The 25460-nt window shown below is 42.7% G+C and overlaps 1 protein-coding gene across 1 annotated transcript in view; it reads left to right on the forward strand.

The window, feature by feature from the left end:
- Positions 1–25460, forward strand: part of LOC310801171 (transmembrane protein 266-like) — a gene marked incomplete at both ends in the record, with an annotated part of 30720 nt that continues 5260 nt past the window's right edge. Inside the window, 7 exons of the mRNA XM_083665166.1 lie at positions 1–17; positions 3996–4187; positions 19231–19385; positions 20358–20431; positions 22629–22685; positions 22835–22973; positions 25208–25323. Coding sequence (XP_083521292.1) covers positions 1–17; positions 3996–4187; positions 19231–19385; positions 20358–20431; positions 22629–22685; positions 22835–22973; positions 25208–25323 — 750 coding nt within the window. The remainder of the gene's footprint in view (positions 18–3995; positions 4188–19230; positions 19386–20357; positions 20432–22628; positions 22686–22834; positions 22974–25207; positions 25324–25460) is intronic.

A 25460-nucleotide genomic window follows, 5' to 3' on the forward strand; every position in this document is an offset into this window, starting at 1 on the left:
ATGGCTAAGGAGTTGAGGTGAGGGTACTTAGATAAGTGGGTAGGATGTAGGCTCTGTAGGACGTAGATAGGGTAAATGTATCTTTGTGTTAGGATAGGAAAGAGTGTGTATGGGCAATTGTGTATGTGTTTGATTGAATTAGGTATATCTACACTAGGTGTCCAGAGATTGTAGGATGGAGCATACCTGTGTGTATCTTTCACTAACTCACACTGATGGTTAGTTCCTCATATGTTCTCCACAGCAGCTGGTGGGAGTGGTGGACAGCTGCTCTGGTGGATGTTATTTCTCTGGACAAGGTTGGACGTGTTTAGCTCTTCAGGCGTTCCACAGCCTGGCCACTTTAAGGTGTGTGTTGATCATATAGTCCTGCCAAGCCTCCATGCTCTGTACGATTCAGAATACAATGTGCTCAGGCAGAAATCCATTTCCTTTGCTATTATACATTTTTATTTCAAAGCAGTCAAAAAGGGGACTTTCAGGTGATACTAGATGATGATATAGTTGCATACTAGTATCATCTGTACTGTTGAGGTGTGGACCCTGCTGGTTCAGTTGAGGTGATGAATAACGTCTTGTATAGGTTATTCTTTTCTATGTCATTGATACACTATTACATTCTGACTATCTGCTTCATGTCTTGCTATTTTATGTGTTTTTTTGGAATATAAAACACTATTGTTTCATTTATTAAAAAAAACAGTTGACTATAGGATATATGTTATGTTATGAGTTCTGTGCTAAAACTGATTTTAGCATTGCTAAAATCATTGCATCTCTAGTGGTTGAGTGTGAGTGTATTATACAGTATATGTCCAACAGGCTGAGGGTTAGCAGTTACTGCTGTCAGGACCAGTGTGCTTCTCTGTGCTATTGCTTCCTAGTTACGTGACCTTTGTATGGTCAGTGGATAAGCCAATTATGCCACATAATAACCATTCCTACTTGGCCCACAACACTTTGAATTATTTTGCTGAAGGGACAGGCTACTGTATGTGTTGGTTCAAGTCCTTCAAATGGGCCGCTGTCTCCCCCCCTCAAAAGCATAACTGTGGCTTTTTCAGAGGCATGCAGGCAAAGTCCTAGCCCACAGTACTGGCCATACTACCACTGGCAGCCACAGCACAGGACCCCATCTGTGCATGCAGTTGTTCAGGAATGTGGTGTAGGGGTTCTGAACAGCTGGTGTCTGTCATAGTCTGGCATTGTCAAACCTCAAATTCTGAAAGTGCATTTCAAAGGAGCGCGGCCTGCGAACGGTCACATTTTCATTGGCTCTGAGCAGAAGTGATGTTTCTAACAACCCCCTCCCCCTTTTCTGTTACTCTTCAGACCTTGGGAATAGTGAGCATTAGCCAATTGACTTGGCTAACATTTCGACTAAGCTATATCTTTTTTTATTTTTTTAAATCCTGAACTTTCTGCTGGGGTTTTACCTTCAGAGGATTTCACACTGTCCTTGTGTGTTGTTCTATTGACATCATTGTCTCATGTTGACAAACCCACTGGCAATCTTGAGGGTCACACAATCATGTTGTAAGTTCAGCTCTGTGTCTCAATCAGACACACACATATATATACACACGCACACTGTAGATATATATACCCACAAAATGTAGAGTAAATAAAGCCACTACAGTACCTGACATTTCATCCTAGAGGTTTCTGTGTGCTTGGAAAAATAAAATTATGTTGTAGGGGAGCATATTAAGTAGGGATTAGTCATAAGCCTAAAATAAAGCCTTGCTTACTTTCAAACACAGACCACATTAACATTTCAGAGTGGGGGTCAACTGGGGATGGTGCATGTGAGCTCATAAGAGAGCAATTTGGCTTTCTTCACAAATTATGTGTGCCATTTAACCTATGTTTCACAAGACCGACTCTTAATGGTAGGCTGAGCATTTCCTTAGAAAAATCCATGTTAAATAGCCTTAACCCTTTCTTGTGTGAGTGAGACCACCTGCGTGTGTATATGCATGTCATGTGTATACAGTGGGGTATGTGCGGATTCAGTATTTCTTGCGTGCACATATGTGTGTATGTCTGAATACTTGAGTGTGTGTGTGTAGAAGCCCCAGTGCTCCTGGTGTGGTTTGCTCCCAGCGTCCCGGCGTCCTTGTGAAGGTTAGTGAGTCAGTGTGAGATCAGATAGGGCCTGGGTGCCTGGGAGGCCTCTGAGTTCACATGACTCCCCTCAGCCACTCACTGTCTCTCTGCTGATGGTACCCTCCAACAGTACAGGTCGCTCCTGATCCCATCAAAATACCATTACTGTTCACTTATCTCTGATTACTTAAAGCTACAAAAGGGCCGTCCTTTGATGGTTTTTGGTCTCTTTTTGGTAACTTTTTAAATTATTTTAAAGATTGGAAACTGGAAGATTGTTTAAGGTCTTCCAGTGTTGTTTCGTAACAATTAGCAGGAGGATGAGGAGGAGGAGAAGACGAAGGGGAATAATTATGTTTATAGAGATGTCTGCAAGGAATATCCTCATGATAATTACCCTCAGCACCACAACCATCATCTCTGAACTGACTCTCTTCTTTTTCCTCTTTTCGTCTGTCTCCTCTTCAGAGATAGAGACTTAGCTAAGAGAAGTCTGAGAGTACAGGACAGTCAGAACTGGAGCACTCTCTGACCTGATAAACCAAGGCCCCACAGCCCTGTGTAGTCTCATAATTACACTACCTAAAGGCACATCACTTCACAGCCCAGCCTAGCCCAGCCTAGCCCAGCCCAGCCCAGCCCAGCCTAGCCCAGCCCAGCACAGTCTAGCCCAGCCCAGCAAAGCCCAGCACAGGCCAGCTGAGAGCGCATCTCTGACATACAGAGCAAGGCCAATCATTGACTGAGAGTCAGTGGGAGGCTGCTTGTATTACAACCTTCTGACCTCTTTTCTCTCTCCTCATCTTCCGCCTCTCTCGCTTCCTTATTTTCCTCCTCCTCCTCCTCCTCCTCCTCATTCCTTCACGTTTACTGTATGGGAGAGCACCGATCCACTCAGCTGATGATGGGAGGCGACCGACGTCACGGCAACGGTTGACACACACCAGCATCTGCTCTGGTCTAAAAATAAGCACCACAGGGCACAAAGTCGGCAGCTGCACTCAGTGCAGGGCCACATTTGTTTCCACCTCCATGCTCTATTGAGTTATCCGCTGCTACAGGCCCACAATACCTCCTCCTGATACACTCCCACAGTAGTCTGGAGGTGTTGCTGACAGGGAGGTACAGAGGTGTGTTGCTATGGAAGGAGACAAGACCTCAAGGATGAATTGAGTCTGTTGCAATTCTTGTCAGTTTGACGATTCTCAGAATAATAGTAATAGTAATCTTCAGTGTTTCTGCATAATCAGGGAATGTAGTTATTGATGTAACACCTGAACTTCAGTTGGTTTGTTTGATTAAAAGTTGTGGCAAAAATAATATAAATGAAGACATTTTATTCCATAACAGTCTGTGTTTGTATCATTTCAACTTTTGTTCCACCAAACAGAAGTATTCATGCATATCAATAATCCGTCAAATAATTGGATGTGCCCAGTGTGTTCTGTTGTCATTCTGCTCTGGTGCTCCCCAGCACAACAGGGTCAGGTATACACTAGTCTGTTATCTATGCTATGAAGCAGACCTCCCTGATGCAATGTGTTCAGTTTATTCCCTGTCTTAAGCAAATATCTGGGCCTCCACAGTTCTTCAATAGACCCCAATCTATTCTGCCCTGTCCCCTTTATGTCTGGCTCATACTGTAGTTACAAATGAATATCTTCACCTTATAGTGTTTGATCCTCAGACTTTGTCATAACATTGATATAGTAATTAATGAATTATTATAGAGTAATTGTATCCATCTCTACATCAGTTTATCATACTATCCATCCCAGTCCATATCTGTTTTAGCCACTAACACTGTCTATATCGGCCAACCCTTCCCTGTCTACAGTATGGACTAGAGTGAACCCCTATCCCTCTGTGTGTGTGTGCGTGTGCAGGGAGGTGGTGGAACAGCCGGGCCTCTCCGACCTGGAGATCATCTCTCAGCCAGTGGAGGAGGACAACCCCTGCATGGCCCCGGTGCAGCTGGTCAGCTTTGGCTACAGAGACTTGCCCCTGGCTGCCCTGGACCTCTCCCTGGCTGGTTCCCAGCTCTTGTCTAACCTGGACGAGGACGACAACAGGGAGGGGTGAGAGTGCACGCTTAAGAAACACCTAAAACACCTGCTCTTTCAACACAGCTAGGCACTGCTATGTTCTATATGTACTGTAATGTTCTAAAGACGGGCCCCTGACCTGCTATGTACATAACACTCACCACACTATCATACCACACCATAATATGTATGTATAAACAGTATGAATAAAAAAAAGTGTGCATATAGAGAGGTAGGGTCATTACTACGGTTCATTGTGAAGTTAGTATGTTACTCATATGGACTGCCCCTCTCCGAGTCCTTGACTTAGTGGTCTAGCTCCACTTGCCACAATTGTATAATGGGGGCATTAATCAATAACTGACAACCTCTGGGGTTGTACAGTGCCCATAAGTTAAGCGGGATCAATTAATCATGTGAGATTGAACACCAGCGCCTCTCCCCCTGCGTTGGGCAATTACATAATTAGCATAATTGACACTGTAACATGACATGATCCTCAGCTCAGCACGGCAGAGAATACCCCAGCCTTCACACTCTGGCTTGATGTACAGTACTACCTAATTATACATGACACCATATTCAACTACATCATGTCTCACAATTTGCAACCCAGAAGTAGGTCGGTTCAGTGGACAATTTGAGATTGTTATTTCCGAGGTGTAAAGTCCCAAAATCATTGGTCCAAAGATCATTCTCAGCCTGTACACATATTTACAGACATGCACGTTGTTAAAAGACTGTGCCTTTTATGAACTTGTTGTCAAAACACGTAATTGTTATTGGGGATACATTTCTCTTGATGGTTCAAGCACTCACACTGTAGGATAACTCCATAACTCCAGCATATACCTGAACTCCAGCATATGCCCTCCATTCTCTCCTCAGTCATCTATATTGTATCAGCTATGGGTAATTTAAACTCTGCCACTGACAGTGGGGGATGTTCTGTGATATACAAGGTTGGCGTTACCATATTATCAGATTTTTTATTTCCGATGTACTTTGGTCAGTGTACAGTCGGCCTGTCCAGTAATAGTGACTCAGGCCTCTCTCGTACTGTGAGTCCTCCACAGGAAACAGATAAAACACCAGAAGCTTTAGTGCAGGGTCCAGCACACCTTCCCTGCCAAGTGCTCCGTTTGACACCAAATCAGGTCTCACTCCACTGGGTTCACTGTTGGCCAGCCATGGCCAGAGCAGACGGATTTTATAGACGCACCGTCAACAGTGGGCATTACTGTTATCACAGCGAGCGCTCACACACACTACAGTTTAATTGCATTTTGCAGTAGCTTGGTGGTAGGTAGTTAAACTAAATTCAAATCTTAGTAGTTTTTCCTGTAGTTAACTACTTTTTTGCCACGTAGCCGTGTAGTAAGGTACTGTCACTACTCTCAATTTTTTTCCACAAGAAAACAAAAAAAGTGGAATTTAACTATTATTCCAGCCCATGAACTTTCCCTTCTATTTCTTCTCTTACTGCCTCCGATCTCCCAACTTTGCTCCACCTTTTTCTCTCCCAGTGATTTCAGTCACATACTTTCTGTCACATGGACTGGTCATCTTTCAGTAACTGACTGTCCTGTGTTGGATGATGTAGTTTCGATGTAGTGAACTAATTTTTCAAAGTAGCTTTAGTTTGACAAACTATATTCCTCTCAAGGGTAGCTTTAGTGTAGTTAAATTTCTTTCCTTGTAAAGTAATTGGTAATCTAGTTAAATACATTTTCAGAGGAGCTTTCCCAACACTGGTTTTGAAATGCTGTCTGCTCTAAGATGGTGGGTGTATAAGAATGGATAATGCATGAAGTACATGAAGTATGAAATAACACAAAGTATGTAGCACATATGTGCAGTAGCAATGTGCATGGCCCCAAGTTTCCACTTGTTAGTTTAAAGATAACTTCAAAGAAAGAAAGGTAGCAAGCTGCCTTCTTCAGGGTTTTAAAGATAACTTCACCTGTGTATTAGTAACACTTACAGTGGGTCAGTAGGGTCACGATTTCATAGCTTGTAAAAATCCTGGCAGCAAAGTCGTCATTCTCTCCTTAAAGTTTAATGAAATTCCATTAAACTCCATGAGGCATGAACTCCAGTTAGTGCATATCTTGTCACATCTCCACTACCTTAAATGGTACACTAATCCTTTGCATTAGTCATCATTATCATTCCTCCGTTCAGCCTCTCCCTGAATACGTTCATTAGGATATAACAGTGGCTCCTAGTCATGGAAGATTGTGGGATAGAGAAGGAGAGCTGATGGATGGATGTCTGGATGTTAGTCAATCAGTGTACTCCACACCTTGACACTGTGTATTCTGTTGATATCAGCACTGCTGTCCTGAATGCTTACGCACGTGCTTCCGTCTCCTCATTACTGTATCGATCGGCTTCCTCTCAATGACATGCAGTAACACTAGCGCAGTATCATCATGTTTACTATGGGATATTGCAGCGGCCAGCACACTCACTGTCCATAGTGGTCACTCTGGTATTTGACTTTTCAGGAGGTTTCCTTTGATGAGACCCTTACATGAGCTCAGTGTTGGAGTGGAGATCCTAGGTGTTGGGCCCTGTAGGGATACTAGGCAATATCATGAAGAGAGAACTCACCTTTAGGAAATGGGAAATGAAATGAACCTGTTTTATTGCTGTACTGAATGATGAAGTGAAGGAATAGAGAGAGAGAGAGAGAGAGAGAGAGTTGAGAGAGGCTGGCAGGGAATGGAAATCCATGGCCATCAAAATGATAATGTATCTGAGAGGAATGTGCGGTTTGCTCCACTGACTCTCCCCAGAAAAGTGGATTGCCTTCCCAGCTTGCATTAGGTGGCTCATTTGCTCCCTGAGAGAGTGAGGGAGTGTGATTGTTATGGAGAAGACCATATTATGCATCGAACGGGAGGGAAGTCACAGACATAACGCACTTACGAGACAGGGTTTACTTTAGAATGAGAATTGCACAACACAATACGGTATGTCATCAACATAGGGATGGTTCATTTACTGAGACACAATACGTTCATACTCAGTAGCCCACCGGTTTGACTTGGAATCTCATTGTTTTCTGTTTGATAACTCTACTCAACGCAGAGGAAATACTTACTGTATGTTAGATGTGAATCAGTGACAATGTCAGTGTCAAATCACTTTCGTTGTTTAATGTCAAGTGATTGAGGTTCGATAGGCAATAGTCTATTTTCACAGATGACGCATGTACTGAAACCCATGATCTAGAAAGCAGGACTAGATATGCAGTACATAACTTGACAGCCTAACCATTAATCTATTGTTGACTTGATAATGGAGCATGGGAATGCATGATGATGTTGTTTGATAAACAAAGAGTCTATTTTATCAGTGGCTGGTGTGTACTTCTGACCATCTAGTGGGAATGAAGCAGTGGGGATTAATCAAGTGAAAGGCTCTCATGTCAACCTGCCTGTATGATGAAGCACCCACCATCAGCCATGTTTGCATATCATAGCCTGTAGCATTGTGAAGGTGGAGCTGACCTTTCTCTTATCTCTTGTACACACTGCCCCCACTCCACATGGGGATTCAGAGGAAGGCAAAGCAGTCAGAGAGAGAGAGAGAGAGAGGGCAGCACAAAAGCTCTGCACTGCGTAGTGATTGTTATCTAATCGTCTGTAATCATGGTTCACTTCATATTCAAGTTTATGCCTAGCTGTCACATCTCATTAGGACGAGCAGTGCTCCTTCACTAGGGCCTCTTCTCTCATTCTCTCTCTAATTCTGACAAAAGGCAACAGAGGAACCAGGAACTTTTGGTGTGCTCTAGTCCATGTTTCTGGGGAGGAAAGTGAAAAGGCACATGCTGGAGACTTTAAGCACACTTTTGCTGTGTTGCCTAATGTAGCATGTCTATCAGCAGGAGTGGGCGACATTGTGGGAGGTGGTTGTTCTAGCTAGCATCAGGGGGCACTTGCAGTGTTAGCAGTTTTGGCGCCATGGTAAGTGGAGTGCAGTTATTAATAGAGTTCAGACCATCCATCTTCCTGTCCAGGAAACGCCAAGGCCCAAGGTGGTGTGGGTTTGTGTTCAGCACTTTCATGGCCGCCCACTCTCTCTCGTCATCAAGCTGGCTTTGTTTGTTTATTTATTTGGTAGGTGTTTTTCTTTTTTTTTGCATTTCAGCTTTTTATTTCAGCTCCTTTGTGGGAGGTCAGTGGAAACTGAGTATTTTGTAGAGTATGGACGAAAAGTATGGGTATGGATCTAAAATACAATTAGAGCAAGGCCTCACCAACCTTTTCCATAGTTGCAATCATATGGAGAGAGAATTTCAATAGTGGTTAAGAAACAGAGACATATCAAAGCCATAGCATGAGGATAGACAGCACTTTGCTGTCCACCATGGTCACTGGCTCTGTCTGTCTGAAGGCCTTAAACCCAAACCACAAATATCTCATCTGAGTCAGTGACTGACTGTTCATAATCAGCCCCCCAGGTTGCCAGAAATCTCTGATCTGGCCTGCTCTTAAGCATACCTGAACAGGTTCAGGAATGTGCTTCTCTGCTGCTGCCCCCCCCCCCACACACACACACACACACACACACACACACACACAGACACACCCTGGGAGAACCACATGACCTCAGCAGAATGATGTCACCTCCCAGCTCCCTGGTCAGTGTGCGGCTGCCAGACACAGAGACAGAAGCATATGCCGCTGATCTCTCTGCTCCTAATGTGTGAGCTCAGGGTGGGACAGCACTGCACCAAGACCAGATGGCTCATCTAAGGCTGCGTCCTCCTAGCGAGATAGAAGGAAGAGGAGGAGGAAGCCACCCACCCAGTCATTGGCCAAGGGAACAACAATTCCATTTTGGAAATAGCCATTGGCCCATTTTCACATTTGTCAGTCATTTGTCAGAGAGAGACTAAATAATATGGCTCTGTGCACCAATTTAACCCACTTCTGTGGACTTCTATTGATTCCATTAGTCTTGCAGGGCCCATTGCAACCAAACGATCTGACTTAACGATTAGCTGCCAATTAGCAGGACATCATGGGTGATGACCATCAGCAGCGTAAAAAATTTAACTCACTTGCAACCAAAAAGCTGCTAAACTTTTGCTAGGGATCAACCAGTCTGCTTGGTATTGGCGTGTAAGTTTGCTTTGATAGCAGATGGCGGGAAACACCGTGTCTGAGGCCACCCATCAAAATGATCAACCAATCAGAAGTCACAGAGGTCACCCAGCTAAAGTTGAATTAAGTTCATATCTCTGATAGTAAAAGAATCCTTGTACTTGTTGTAATCGTTTCTCACTTGTGAAATAATTCCTAAGGACGAAATAAGATGAATGAATGAGGTTGATCAACAATGGTTTAGGCTTTTATTCAAACAGAAGGTTGATCAAATGGCAACAACATTATTGTAAAATGTTTGCATGGACCAACACGACAAACTTGGCCTTCATTAAGCCAATAGAAAGAGCGTCGAAAACAGACGGCGCATAGCCATTGGCTTTACATTGCATCAATCATCTCCCACAGCTCACCCCCCACGCCACACATTTCTGATTAGGAGCTACGCCTCGCAGCCATCTGATTCCCTGAAATCAAATAATAACAAATACTTTACTCAGTGAATTCATTCCCACAAAGGCCAGGTTTGAGCCATTGTTATTCCAGGCTTATGTGTGCTGTGCGAGGTTAGCAGATAGCTAACGGGCAGTAAGTAACACGGTGTAATACCGTGTATTTTGTCCCAGATGTGAAATGAAATTGGCTTGAAAAATATGCTATCCGCAGTGGTTCTGCGCACAAACAAATAAGAAACATTATTATCTACAATGTAAAGTGATTGAATAGACAGACAGGCTGTTCCATCAATAGGCGAAAATCTAAATAATATCGCTTCTCTGATCGTTCTACGACTCCGGCGTGTTCCCCTCCCTCTTGTGCTCTCAGCAGCTGAGGCAGTATTGAGAGGCAAAATGGTATCGTCAAATTGTATATCAGATTTAATTCACAAATTTACAGCTCCATGATATAACTTTGGCTATTGCCCTGCAAGGCCATAAATGAAGCCAATTCACCGCAATGAAGTAAGCTTAGGCCATAGTTGATGGAGAACATTCATTAATTCACTTTCAGTGTTGTTAAATTAGAAATTGAAATTGCATAGCAAAAATCTGTATAGTTTTCATTTTCAATTATTGAAAAAACTAAAAATCATTATCATAGTTATCTTGAATTGTAATTTTCGAATTGTATTTAATGAAATTTATGAAAATGGCCAGAGGATTTTCTCAACTATGATGAAAGGCACCTGGTCAAAAGGCAGATTTAAATGTAGGCCTGTTGGAGTGTCCTCTGGAGGGAGCATCTCGCTTGCAAATGTTTGGTAGCGATTGGATTATCTAATAAGAAGATGAGCCCCAGGTGTATACTAATTGATGCTGTAGTCGCAGGGGGAATCTTGGTTGCAATTAGAATAATCTCTTTCACACCTTTATCTGATTTAACAAGAGACCATCTCATGGTCATCTTGTTTTGAATTTTGGTTGCAATTGACCCATTGAGTACCTATTTCCAGAAGTCCTACCACAAACTGCATTCAATCTTGAATGGTTACTCAAATCCATAATTGTGTTTGTCTTTGAAAGCTGTTCTCCAACTGTAACACAGCAGAGAGGGTGAGGCCAATGTTAAAGCACTGCTCTGCTGTGGAATTATGCATTCTCGGGAGGCTAGATGGAGCCCACCAATTTAAACAGATTTAATTAGAAAGCAAAGGGAAGTTGTCTGGGAGCGACCTGGGAATCACAGGCCTCCGTCTTATCTCCTGGATGCCTTAATCAGTCTGCCAGAGGGAAGGCTCCGGGTGCCGGGAAAACGGCTACTGAGGATCTTTGATTGTATTTGTCAAACATTCTCTCTCTCTCTCTCTCTCTCTCTCATTTAAGCCATCAGGAGAGATGATGGACCTAAGTAAGGTACAGTAGTCCCCTCCATTTATATTAAAACACTATTCAAATAATTTGTTTTGGGTTCACACGGTAGTACCAACACACCTATGATTCACCCGCCATTACCCCTCACTGGAAAGTTTACAAGTTCAGTGACAGTTCATGATCCCGCCTGACCAAATAGATTAGATGTTACACCTACTGTAATCTATATCCGATCAAACTTTACTTGACTTTTGTTTTCCTGAGGCTTCTAGCTCCGCAATTGTAGACAGGACATCTTTCAGGACATGACAGAGAAGGCAGTGTTTCAGAGATTCTCAGTTTATGGTTGACACCTTATTTACATGTGGTGATGTGTAACATCAGTACAGCCCTCTGCTCTGTGCCCAATGCCCACACTCAGCCCCCATATACACACAGATGGGATCACCTTCAGAGGAGAGGAGAGCCATGGCAGGGTGGTTAATATTCACAGACATGCAAAGTGTGAGATTGCTTTTCTGGCTAAGAGGGAAAGAGATCAAGTGTCCTGGGAAAAACCTATTAGTGGAGACCAGGTTGTCAGCCTCTCTGCAGATGTAGGTAGATCTATCTCCATTTACCCTGTATTAAAAGGCAATTCCTCTGGCAAAGAACAACTTGAATTTTAAACTTATGGGCAAAGTGTGTATTGAGGATTGAGAGGAATCAGGACTTGGTAAAGTTTGATAAAGGGGAGGGACGTCTGGTTTATACATCATCAACATGTAATGTTTGGACAGCTATCCACAATTAATCTACTAGTGCTATGGAAAATATGAAACCAGTAGTAGTTTCTCAGTACAGATCTTCTAAGCCATTCTCTGTGTTTTATTCCACCACTCTACCTACCTCATCTCACACAGGAATCTCTGCCCTCCCTCAACTATAATCTTATTCAATAAGTAGTTTACGTAAAATGCAATTTTTAAATGTATATTCTGAATCTTAAATGAGGCTGAGTCTACTAACTAACCCATGGAACCAAAAAGACATCCTTCTTTGAGCTCACTCCAGTTTGTGTGTAGACAGACTGACCTGTAATTCCCTCCTCCAATGTTCAAATGAGGCAACATCCTGGGTGTTGCCGGAGCCCTTTGGAGATAAGTCAGAGGGATTGTAAAACAAACCGCATAACACCAGTTCCCCTGGTAGTAAAGGCCATACAGTTATCATGATGTTTCCATCACTGTTTCATTGTTATCTATAGCAGAGAAGAGAGGCCATTGATCTATCAACCCTAATCATTATTTTTGATTGTAGTGGTAGCATGTCTTCTGAGGAGTCGTTATTGTTCTACTTGTATGAAGGGTGTTATGGTAACAAACAGAACTCCTTGGGACACTGTTGAAAAGATACCAGTGGAGTTAATAAGAGTAACAGGATTACAGAGGGGGAACTACTGTACATACAGTACACTGGCACTGGTGTCTAGCTTATCTGACTCAGGCATGCAAAACTGTCTATCAGACCTTAACATTGGGGAATCCTCTCTATAGATACTAATGTAATAATTACAGAATTGTAACTGAGGCCATTTAAAACAAAAAGGCATGTTAAATTTGGTTAACAAATTCATATTTCTGTCTCTGACTAAGTCCCTGCTACAACCAACAAAAAGCTGACCAATAGCATTTGAAATAACCCTTTTAGAATTTCCACTGGTTTCATGAAAACTCTGTTAGAGTTATGTACTGTTTGCCAGTTTTGGGCAGATGTTTTGTGATCAATGGTGCACAGGCATTTGTAATGGGGAACCTTTCAAATGTAAAATTAATTACCTGCGATCTCACAACATCAGTGATACTCAGCATATATTTTGTGCTTAGTCGGTATTCCCTTTTCCATGCATGCTTTAGCATGAAACTGTGTGTGTGTGTGTGTGTGTGTGTGTGTGTGTGTGTGTGTGTGTGTGTGTGTGTGTGTGTGTGTGTGTGTGTGTGTGTGTGTGTGTGTGTGTGTGTGTGTGTGTGTGTGCGTGCCGAACAGTGGAACCTGCCGGCACATTTGTTCTAGGGGGGTTTTGGATACACACTCACACTCACGTTTTGCATACAGCACTGGATACTGCTATGGTGTCTGACTGTTCATATTTGTCAGGTGAGATTGAATTTTCCATCAGCACTGGATGGATTGTCATTAATGGAGAGTTTTAGTCCACTGCTTTTCTCATATTCAATGAAATCTAGAAGCAGAGGATAGAGGTTTTCAAACATTTGTATGAATCAGATGTACATACATACAGTACCATCATAGATCACCTAAATTATTGCATATGAAATAAATCAATTTCGTTATCAATTTTGTAAGCTGCTGATGCAGTTAAGTGTCCTTCCTAATGGTAGAACATATTAATGAGTATACAGTGTGTAATTAAAACCTGCAAACTGTCAAACGCAGGATGAGGCCAATGAGCTCTGACATGTTTTAAATGGTGTTAAGCAATGACATACAGGAAGCCATCAAAAGTTATTCAGAAATGTTACAATTTAAAACACTATGATAACATTATTGGCTGCTTTGTGTGTGTTATTCTTGCAATTGCATTGTCTGTAAAACATCAAGTGTCTGCTTTTGCTGGGCATCTCTTTCTTTTCTACCTGTGTCTCCCTGTTGTGTCTTCCCTTCGAATAGAGATGGATAAAACCATATACCATTAGAGATGAAGTTATAACAGTCACCTATCCTTTCTTCAATAGGATGTGTTATACAAAACAAGGAGTGGGAACCGTGCAGCATATAGTTTGAACCCTAGACCTCTTTGCAACACTCAGGATAAATATGCACACTCACAACCTGGCAAACACCCTTCAACTCGCCATTATAATTGTCAATGTCAAAGCATAACCAGAAAATACATAACAAACTCAAAATAGTATGCAATAAGGTTTTTTGTATTGGATGGATAAAACACTCAAATCAAATCAAGTTAAAGTCCAAAAGTCCACCCAGTCCATAGTCCCAAAAGTTCAAATGTTCAAAGTCATTCATGAGATCCAGCTATACTCAAAAAAGTATCCAAATGTCCTCCAAATCCAGAATCCCAAAAATAGTTCAACTCAAAATGTAGTTCCCAAAGAAAATTAAATCCCAAAAAATAGAAATTATAATCCAATAAGAGTCAATCAGCAATTCACAAATGTAATCTGATACACACACCAGTATCTGAAGATCAGAGGAAGTCCTTATGTGAGAAGTTCAGTAATTCCCTTGAACCAGGCTAGTAATCCCATGGAAAAGGTAAAACACAATACAACTTCTGAACTAATTACTGAAAACATTCTTCCTTTGTTCTCACACTGTGGCCATTTTGTTCTCCTCCATTACTCTCTTTTCTTGTACACCTGTCTGTCTATTTAAAGACACAGGTACCATTTTGAACCTTCTAGAGAATACCACTAGATGGGGTACAAATCACTATACCAATAAATACATGTTCACATTCCATTTCTTTTTCACATGCATGTCTTTTTTTATATCCTTTTTACGTATGTGGTGACCTTACAAAGTGATCAGAGAAAGCTGCCAACTTGAACTCACTGCTGCACATTCATGGCCGCACTTCTTCTCACCCCAAGAATAACCACTCTCACTATTCTGATATTATGGAATTCAAGCCAAACAGAGAAAGCTATAAGTGTGCAGGCCCAGTTCATTACAACCCAGGGAAACTGCTTCTCTGATTGATCTGTGCAGTAATGCTGCCCTGTTGCCAGGAATCTGATTATTGACGGAGTAGAGTTTGTCAGACATGGGACTCACTGCGCTGTAAAAAAGTAATAGAGGGATCAATCCCCTGGGTCACAATAAATTATCAAAGGCCCAGCCACAGCAATGGGATTTGTGCTTTGTCTATTGTTTGGACTTGGTGGAAGGATTGTTTATGAATCCCAATGCCATATACGTCTGTTAGTGCTTCCAATCTATCCCACAAGCAGTTTGGTCCTCAATTACAAATTTCTCTCCCCTTTTTTCTCACATAATGAACCCTGTAACTCTTCACACAGGAGTGGGGGTTCCATATTTCCTGGAATGTTCTAAAAGGTCAGGTCCTGATGTGTTTCAGCAGCAGAGACTCAGATGACATATTTGGAGGAAGCCCTTATCAGTGTGAGATGCTTGAGCAAATAGACTGTGTAATACAGCTCATCTATGCTTGGCTGATAAGCCTGTTCTAATCTGTGCCTGGTGAAAGAGACCAAAGAGCTGCTTTCAGTGTAACATCATATATTGAACAAGTACCTATCTGATGATACTCTCAATATTTGGAGCACAACTGAGCAAGCAGTTAAGTGCCGTTTTAGGCTATCAGCCATGGTCTAGTGCAGTTGTTGGTGGGAGTTCTTTATCTGGGTCCATCTGGGCTCTGAGGGATATTGTCTGGTTGCTGTTTGGCCGCACACTTCCCAGCTTGCTGGTATTGATCAGTGTCATGATTTAATCTACCTCCTCTGTTTCCCTGTTCAGCTCGCTTCAGTCTCCTCCATGGCAGGCTCCACTGATGGCTATATCAACCTGCCCACACGTACAAGGGAGAGAGGGATGAGAGTGAATGAGAGAGAATGAGAGATAACAATACAGATGTGGAGAGGGTGAGAGGGAGGAAGAGAGAGATAAAGAAAGAGAGATGAAGTATATAGATGCTTAGGGCTCTATTTTCAGTCCAAACGCAGGCGTATTGGCAATTTGTGTCACCAGTAACAGGTGAAATTGCCATAGCACTGGAGCGCTCCAGAGGAGGCCAGTGAGTAAGACCAGGTGGGGCTATCTGTCACTCTGGGCTGGACTAGGGAAGCACTGCTCTCTCAGATTGCCGTCTTTAGAGCTCCCATTTCCATACACTCTGTCATCACAATGTCTGCGTGTGTGCCTTTGGGGTGGCCAGTGTAGACATCACATGAGCTAAGGCCACAAGTGCTCTCCTCTCCACAATCAGGCTAGGCTGTGAGTCTTGTGTGTCACTGTTGACTCCTCTGACTGTGTGTGACGCATCGACGTCCCCAGGCCCCAGCCTGTGACATTGTGGATTAGACCTGTCCTGATGGCTTTATTGTCTGTTGACTCATTCTTAATATCCTCAGATGGCTGCTTTGATCTCTGCCATGATACTTCCCTTGACGCTCTGTCAACCACATAAACCCACTGGGTGTTATAACATACACTGTTTTGTTGAACATAAGTAATTATGATCTGGTGTGTTTTACAATGCTTACTCCTCTAGGAGCTAGGCTTAAAGAGGTTTTCACTACATTATGCTGGTGAAGAGAGTCATTTATCTTTACTACGTGTTTTTACTACCCCCACCCAGAGCTTTTTATTGTTCTTCGTGAAATTATCATATTTTTACCTCTCTTCAGAGGCCAGTTTTAATGAACTATGAAATCATATGACCTGAGATGCATTTTAATGGAGAATCTGACTGCATAAAATCCCAAAGCAACTCCTCCTTCAACTGCCATGTGAAGTCATCACGGGTTTAACACGATGCTGTTAATATCCATAGATTAATGAAAATCCATAATTTTTCCCCCTAAACACAGCTGTTAAGTAGCCATACTGGAGCCATTCTGCTTTGGTAAATGGAGTCAATTACATTGTACTCTTTTATTCCCATATCCTTCAATCACATGATTGATTATTAACAGATCATTAACGTATAAACTCTCTTATCCCTGTGATGACGAATATAGGAGAATTGATGTTAAGATCTCACTAATATTAGTGTAATTGCTCCGTGTCTCTTAGGGTTTGCCTTTTTGCCATCTCATCGTCTTGAGGGTAAACAGGGATCTAGCAGCTTGTGTTTGCTCAAAGAAAAGAAATCCCCCTCTAGTATGATAAAATGTGGAGTCTTGGTGGAGAGGCCTGAGGGAGATGGTTGGATAGCGCTGGTTCATCTGGGTTGTACTTTTTTTTCCTTTTTTTCTTTTTCTTTTACATTTACCAACATTTACCAGGTGGATCCATCCATCAATGCCAGTGTTTGTTGTGTATTCTTATTAGAAGTCAGGGGATCAGGCATGTTAATGTTATCTTATTGACTATGCAGTGAACAAACTCAGTAAGAACAACAGTTAGTGGAGTTGCGTTATCTGATTCACAGATTGATTCCCACATAATGCATTCTAATACCGGTTGGTATCACAACATGAGTCAAATGTGGCAGTATGCTTTTTACTTTCTCTGTCCCATGTGTTGACGAGGAGACAAGGTGCACAGGCTGGTGTACATATGTGGAAACTAACTGAGGTGCCCAGGCTGGTGTACAGTACGTACATGGAAACTAAGGTGCCCTGGCTGGCGTATGTACGTGGAAACTAAGATGCCCAGGCTGGCGTACGTATGTGGAAACTAAGATGCCCAGGCTGGCGTACATATGTGGAAACTACGATGCCCAGGCTGGCATGCGTATGTGGAAACTACAATGCCCAGGCTGGCGTACGTATGTGGAAACTACAATGCCCAGGCTGGCGTACGTATGTGGAAGCTACGATGCCCAGGCTGGCGTACGTATGTGGAAACTAACTGCATCCTGTGAGTCTCGCTGAGGCTCTGTAGAGCAGAGTCAACACCATCTGGAGCGCACAGACTCAAGCCCCAGCGAGCGCCAGAAAGATGATTGCTAACAGCGTGATTATGCCTTTATTAGATTAGCCTAGTATTGTTTACAGGCTTGTGGGTTTGCCCGTGCCAAGTGTATCTAACACCTCCCCTCTGAGAGACTGATAGGAAGGCACAGTGAGCAACTCAGCAGCTGCTAAGAGCACCCTGATTAGTACTGCCTCATAAACATGTTACTCAGGGTTGAATCTGAATAGTGGGAAATATTAACTCATCAGAAAGACTTATTATGTCATTGGTGTCAATGGTGTATTGTCCTACCTAGTGCTGTGCAGTCCCATGTTCCTATTTAATACATGGCACACATATATTCACACACTAAATAAATGATCCCATCTAAAGCCACTCCAGTCAGGCCTTATTCACTGCAATTGCCTCAAATAAGGACATAACACATACAATCTTTACCCTTGGAATAGCTGATATCCACGCACCCATCCTCAGGTCCGCTTCCATGCCATGGGCCTATCAGTGGCAGTCCAATGATCACTCCTGTCTGACTGATGAAAACACAGCTTCATTCCACTACTGCCGTAGCAACAAATTAGCACCATGCTAGGGAATGATGACATGATCACTGAAGTGGTGTAGTCTGCCAAGTTCCCTGCGTGCCATTGGCAGTGCATGGGGAGGAGAGAAAGGTGTGGTGGAGACTGCCAACTTTCCATTCCAGCTGGAGGGCTGGTAAAGGGACATGCTTTCTCCTGTCTCCCACAGCCAGCGTACAGTAGGCAGCAGTGGGTCTGAGATAATATCATAAAAGACAATGACCGACTAAAGACCCTTTCACTGCAAATAATCTGGTCTGTATCATCTTTCAGAATGATTTAATAAGCCACCATACAAATACATATACTGTAAGTACATAAACATAATTATCATAATTGTATCTAGGTATGAGATTTAATGTTTTCTTTTCAACAGCTTGAAATCCTTTACTATTGTAGTGTTTTCTACAGAGACACCCCTTTATTGCCCTCTAAAAGGGGATGTTTTATTATTCCTCTCACAGATATGCCTGATTAACTGCCCTCCAAATCAAAGAGTCTCAGTGTCTTTCTCTCTTAATACAGCCTCTGTTCACACTCACTCTCCCTCAGCCCTCCAAACCCAGTCTAGATGAGAAACTGGACAACTCCTTTACATGACTATAGTGTAAACTAGCACCCTCTGCTGGTAATTGGAAGGAACATCAAATTGTACAGAATAACTATCACAATAAAGCATGAAGTTCAACAAAGAAACGAATGAATAGTGAAATGAACGAGTAGTGAACACAAACATGGGAACAGCATTGCACTTAACAACTCTGTCACAAATGTGTTAGCCTACAGGCAATTACTTTGATATCCACAAACCTCTAATGAAGCCTTATCCAGCAGGTCTAATAAAGCATATCTAGCAGGTCTGTCTCTGTGCTTTCTTTCTGTCTTTGGTCATCTATGCAAGCTCTGACTGTGTGTGTCCTTCTCCTCCTCCGCTCCCCAGGTCTAACTGGCTGAGGCCCTGCTGTGGTCGGAGGGTAGCCCTGTGGCAGGTCTGTCTGCTCAGTGCAGGCTTCAACTGTGTCCTTGTGGCCTGTGTCATCCTGGTGGTGGTATTTCTAACCCTGGAACTCCTCATAGACACCAAGCTTCTACAATGTAACTATCTTCACCTTTCACCTTTTGCCTGAAGCCATAACATATTTCAGAATACCAAAATAATACTTAGACACCAAATAAAATGGTTTGGATTTGTTGGGGACATGTTTTTTGTTGGTAATTGTAGGGTTACGGGTCAGTGTATGGTTCAATAACAATATGTTATAATAATCCTACATCAGCATTTTCTTATCCTATCTTACATACAACTGTTTTGTGTATGATTGATTATGTAAAAAATAGACAATCGTAGACACATGCTTGTACATGAAAGAGTCCTCCCTCTTACACGCCTCCCTCCCTGTCATTAACACTGTCTCTTGGAACAGTTGGGGATAGCAAATGACTAAGATATAGAGAGGTAATAACTAGCCTCGTCTCCATGGCACTGGGCAGATGTCTTCATCGATTATGGGATGGAGGCCAGGAGACAGGGTTTTAATGATAGCTGAGTCTCGCTCCAGGGACTACAGGACAGCAGTCACTTCAGATGGATGACGCTTTACTCTGGCTGTTGCCAGTCCTGCAAGACAAATGGAGGCATGGGCAGGAGGGCAGGAGAGAGATTAGTGGAGCAAGAGATGGAGAGATACAGGTTGGCACAGGGATTAATAGACAGAGATATGGGGAGGGATAGATGGGCTGATGGACAGATCAGGGGAGGAGGAGTGGAAAGGCCATGAGGCTACATGCACAGCACTGAAAGATACGGGTAGTTAGTGTTGTATTAGGAGCTGGGAGAAGGAGGTTTGGTACCACTCTTACTGATGCAAACTGCTTTTCAGGGGCAACATGAGTGCAAAGAATAGCGAATAGCTACATGTAGGCCATAAAGCCTACTTAGGGAATTGTGTTTACCCCAAGCCGTCTCTATGGTCTTTTTATTTAGTCCTTACAACGTCTTATACATAAGGGTTTGATCTTAATCTGAACAGCATTTTCTATGTATCTCTTTATGCTATTTCTTTCCAGTTGCCAATGCTTTCCAGTTTGCCAGCATCATCCATTGGATCAGCCTTATCATTCTGTCCCTGTTCTTCTCGGAGGTGAGAGCGACTGATCACATGTTACTGTACCACAGCAGAGACTAATCCCACTGACAGCATCAACCACAGTGATCTAGCTTTAAGCATTAATTACCACGAGCAGGCAGGAGTAATAATTAAAGATGTGGAAAATGAGGGGTGAGATGAGGTTACAGTGATATGATCCAGCCAACACCACCCTCCCTGACACTATAGATGATGGTGTCAGATGGGAGGTCTGCTAGATGGACCTACTGTTATGGAAAATACATTCATAGAACTATTTTCAGGTTATACACTTTCATATGACTGATAAACTTGTGTAACTACTGTGATTACATTTTCTCTTGCCACACCTCTAGGGTTCTATAGCCATTGTTCTGAGAAGCACTGTATGATTTACCATATGAACAGCGGTGATCTCTGAGGGAGTGGTCAGAGAGAGCAATAATGGGGGGACAGGCGCATCCTGCCGATAGGTGTGAAATGTTGAACAGCGATTAAGCAGTAAGAAAGCGCTGATTGATCAGTAAGAGTCTCACCACTGTTCATTCTCTCCCGCCCTTTCTCACGTAAGCACAAGCCCATCAGCCGATAGCCTTGGCAGCGCCTGTATTATGTTTAAACTGTATAAAAGACGAACCTGATCATTGTCTCTTTAGACTTGTGCTGAACGGACCCCCGGTTCTACGCTGGGCTGCTGTTACGCTCTTGTTTGCAAGCAATAAATACCGGACTCAGATATTGTGGCTACTCAGGACTTGTTTCTTGATTCTTACCTCCGAAGAGCTAAAGTACAGAGTGGTAAATCCTAGGCTTCCACCACACTACCCTGTCACCATCTCCTCCCTGTCCAACAATCACAGAGCATTCAGGTTGATGAATTGAGACAGGGGCTATTTGACATAACACCTTCATTCTAATTGAAATGTAAATCAATTAACTTGTTAAACAAAGGTTTACAACCCCAAACTATGTGTTACTGAATCTAGACAGTAAAGGTGAATTTGAACAGGTAAGATCAGAATACAATGAAGGAGGGTAATTTCTTATGGTTCAGGATCAAGATTCCCACCTCCCCAGCTGTTGCAGATCCATTTTGGACAATATTTTATATATTTATTTTATTTACTTATTTTACATACATACAATACATTCAATAAACATTAAACATACTCAAGACATCACCCCTCCCCCCCTGTATCGTAGTGAGTGTTGTCTCTGACAGTGGTGGGACTGGGTCGCTGCGTAGTTCAGCTCCCACACCCAGACCCACCATCCCACTGAGTGAGTGTCAGTACTATGCGATAGCTATTAGTGTCTGTAGTTTGGTTTACGTAGCCTCTGTAGTTCCACTGGTGACGTATTCTGCGGATGGTAGTCTCAAACATATTTGAACCTACCTCCTGAGTGTTCCTGATCTGTGGGACAGTTGTTTTGGGGTTTTTCGAAATTATGGTGAACATTTTTCAGTCATCCACTATAGAAGTATTCCTTGGCCAACCAGCCCATTTGTGATTGCTGAGCTCACCACTGATTTTTTTTCTTATTTTTAACAATGTTCCAACTGTTGATTTTGGTAAACATAAGGTTTCAGCTATGTTTCAGCTTATTTTCAGATATTTCACCTTAATAATGGCTTCTTTGACTTTCCTTGACACCTCTTTGGTCCTCATGTTGACAGACACCAATAGTAGACTCCAAAGGCAAACGCAAAGCCTAGAATCAATACTAGACATTAACAGCTCTCTTATGCCTGCATAAATGATGTGACGGAACACACCTGACTTACCAGAAACACCTGTCAAGCCAATTGTCCCTTTACTTTTGTTGCCCTGAAATAGGGGGACTATGTATAAACATGTTGTCATTTCTAAATGTACACAAATACCCTAAAATAAAAGCTCTCTACTCATATAATTGTTTGATTTCAAATCCAACATTTTGGAGTATAGAGACAAAAGAAGAAAAAATGCTTCACTGCCCTATTACTTATGCAGTGCACTGTATATAAAAAAGACACAGTAACGTTCAGTCTTTTCAGTCTATATTTAAATTAGTCATAAGAATGTGTTGAAAGGGTGTTGAAACCTCAGGAAAGTGAGAACATTATAAATGCTGTGAGAAAGGCTAGCATTTCCCCCTCCTCTTGGCTCTTGAAATATACAGTTTGTGTGTATATGAGTATACAGTACATCTTTTGTTCTCTCTCACACAGACTGTGTTCAGGATTGTAGTCCTTGGGATCTGGGATTACATTGAGAACAAAGTTGAGGTAAGATTCCAGTAGTGCCATGGAGGAGAGAACACGATGAGATCACTTTTTCAGAAGTTTCATCATTGAAAAAAACAAAACATCGGTGATCATCAAATGGTGATTTTGGTGTGATGGTAACAGTGTGGTCTGGTCTGTGCCCTCTGCAGGTGTTTGATGGGGCCGTCATCGTCCTCTCCTTGGCTCCCATGGTGGCTTCCACGGTGGCCAACGGCCCCAGCAGTCCCTGGGACGCCATCAGCCTCATCATCACTCTGCGCATCTGGAGGGTCAAGAGAATCATCGACGGTGAGGGTTGCCAGACAAGAAGCTGCTTACCATCTTCCTAGAGTCACTGTCCAGTCATCATCATCTCACAGTCAAGGGCTTCTCTGAGTTTTCTATTGCACAGGGAAGAATAGTCATGTATTACTCACGCTTGGTTTAACTTCCACTGCAGGTATGATTTTATGTGATTTAAACTGCAGTATAGCAGCCTTAGGATAGCTAAATCTCTTTAAGATCCACTGAACTAGAAAGCACCATACCTTAACATAGAGTGATATAGATTAATGCAATGCATGATTGGCAAATCAATCTTGCAATGACAACACAACCCTATTCTCTCCCATGATTATACAAATTATTTACTATTCAGAACAAAATAGTTATCGATCGGACCTCAGAGTAAATTGCCACCATTCCCCTACTTAAACTGGTATTGATCGTAAGCCCTCGTTAAACAGATTCAGAAAGGCCATAATGAATATACTGGCTGTTCTCCCTTATGCTAATGTGGGCAGGATCAATCTCTACATGGAGGTCACCCTCACCTAGAGCTCTGCATGCTCAACCCAATCAGACCCCAGAGGAGCTCCAACTCTAACACTTATACAGCAGCTATTCAGTTTTGATGATGCCTACATGAGAACTACATAGCATCTACAATAGAAATACATAAGTATTTATTCATCCCAGGTGAAATCAACTGTAAGAGGCTCTGCATTTGATTAATCATTGATATTATCTAATGTATTAATTTCACTAAGAAAACCGGCTTATAGTTTCTGACAATTATGCATGTTTGCGTCGATGATTTCCAACTGAGCCTTTCACTGGAGAAGTTACAATTACAAGTGCTAAAAATGTAATATATCAAGTCATTTTTTTGACCTCAGTAAAAGGAACCACGGCATCGATTCATTCTACAGCAACATAAACAGCAGTAGTCCAATCACCTCAGAACACCACGGTCCTTCAAATTCTCTCTACTCTGTCTCCAGGGCAGGAACACTTGATTTTCTCTGCCCATTTCAACCTGTTTGTTTTGATGTGTTTGAGTGATTGAGGTGGCTAGTTAGGCAGCCAGCACACTCGGCAAGAACATCTAACAAAAAAACAATACAATTACAGCTGGAGAGCAACTTACAATTACACACCAAGACAGACTGAGAATACATATTTTCATTTTGGCAATCAGAGGAAAGTACCAGATCAGTAAACACATGCAGTAATATAGTATTTGCTAATTATTCTTGGCAAAACACAAACAATTAAAAGTACCCAGCACTTCTGTACATAACTTATTGTGCTGTATTTTTGTATCAGGTTCATCTTATTGAGTGACATTGGACAACTTTAGCGCTGAGTTAGGCCCCTCCTCTCCAGGCAGCTGGTGAGAGAGTGTGTCATGTGGAGGAGGAGGGCTATCTGCTAGGGGCTTTGCACTTGGCCTGAGCTGAGAGAGTAAAACAGGCTCTTGGAATCAGCCATGGTGTGAATTACACCGCTCCCCATGTCCACACACACACACACACACACACACACACACACACACACACACACACACACACACACACACACAAACGTCGTCTTTGACATGCTTATTATTACCATGCACAAATTGGGAAGATAATTCTCCACTTGGGCTTCCCATGCTGAGTGTGAATTCTGCTGTGCCTGCCCCCTCTGCTCTCACCCTCCCTCTGGCATGTTCACGTCAACAGCTCTATAAATAGGCGCTGGGAGGGAGGAAGCGGGTGGAGATGGCTACAGGTTCTGCTACTAGGCCCCTGCTGTAGAAAGCCAGGTTACTCACTCTCTTCTCCACTAATGAGCTCCGTCAAAATGAGGCAATAATCTGGCCCTATACTCAGGAGTGTTAGCAGTACTATTTTGAGGAGTTGCACAGTAGCGTATTCTTTATGAGTGATGACTGATTAGAGCAGGCTGAGGTGTGGGTCACAATGTAGTAGAACTGGGTTGTACACTGGGAACAGATATGGTGGATATACTGTATACCATTGGGTTATTCTGTTTTCCCCACCCACAAAGGTTGAAATGGTGTTTAACTGTCAGTACAGAAACTGAGCTGTGTTGGAAATGTAAGGTAAGCCAACAGGGTAAGGAGTAACACAACTACATAAGTAAGCCCATGTTAGTGTCTGTCTGTTGATGCCCGTGTGTGTGTGTGTGTGTGTTGTGGGAGGTGTCTGGGTGTGGATCATTGACCTTTGCCCACTCTCTCCTCCTGTCTCTCCCAGCCTACGTGCTGCAGGTCAAGGTTGAGATGGAGCTGGAGATCCAACATTGTGAGAAGACCAAGGCTATCAGAGAGGAACAGCTCGAGCGCCTCACACAAATCTGCCAGGAGCAGGCCGTGAGTAGCCTGCACACAGACATGCTCACAGTTAGCCTTCGTTAGTCTGACCGTTAGCCTCAGTGAAGGCTACTTAATGTGTTGTTACATCCCTACATGAATTCATAATTTGTTGCAAATCCAACAGCAATATGAAC

Source organism: Argentina silus (assembly GCF_951799395.1).
Source record: "Argentina silus genome assembly, chromosome: 2".
Taxonomy (NCBI): Eukaryota; Metazoa; Chordata; class Actinopteri; order Argentiniformes; family Argentinidae; genus Argentina; species Argentina silus.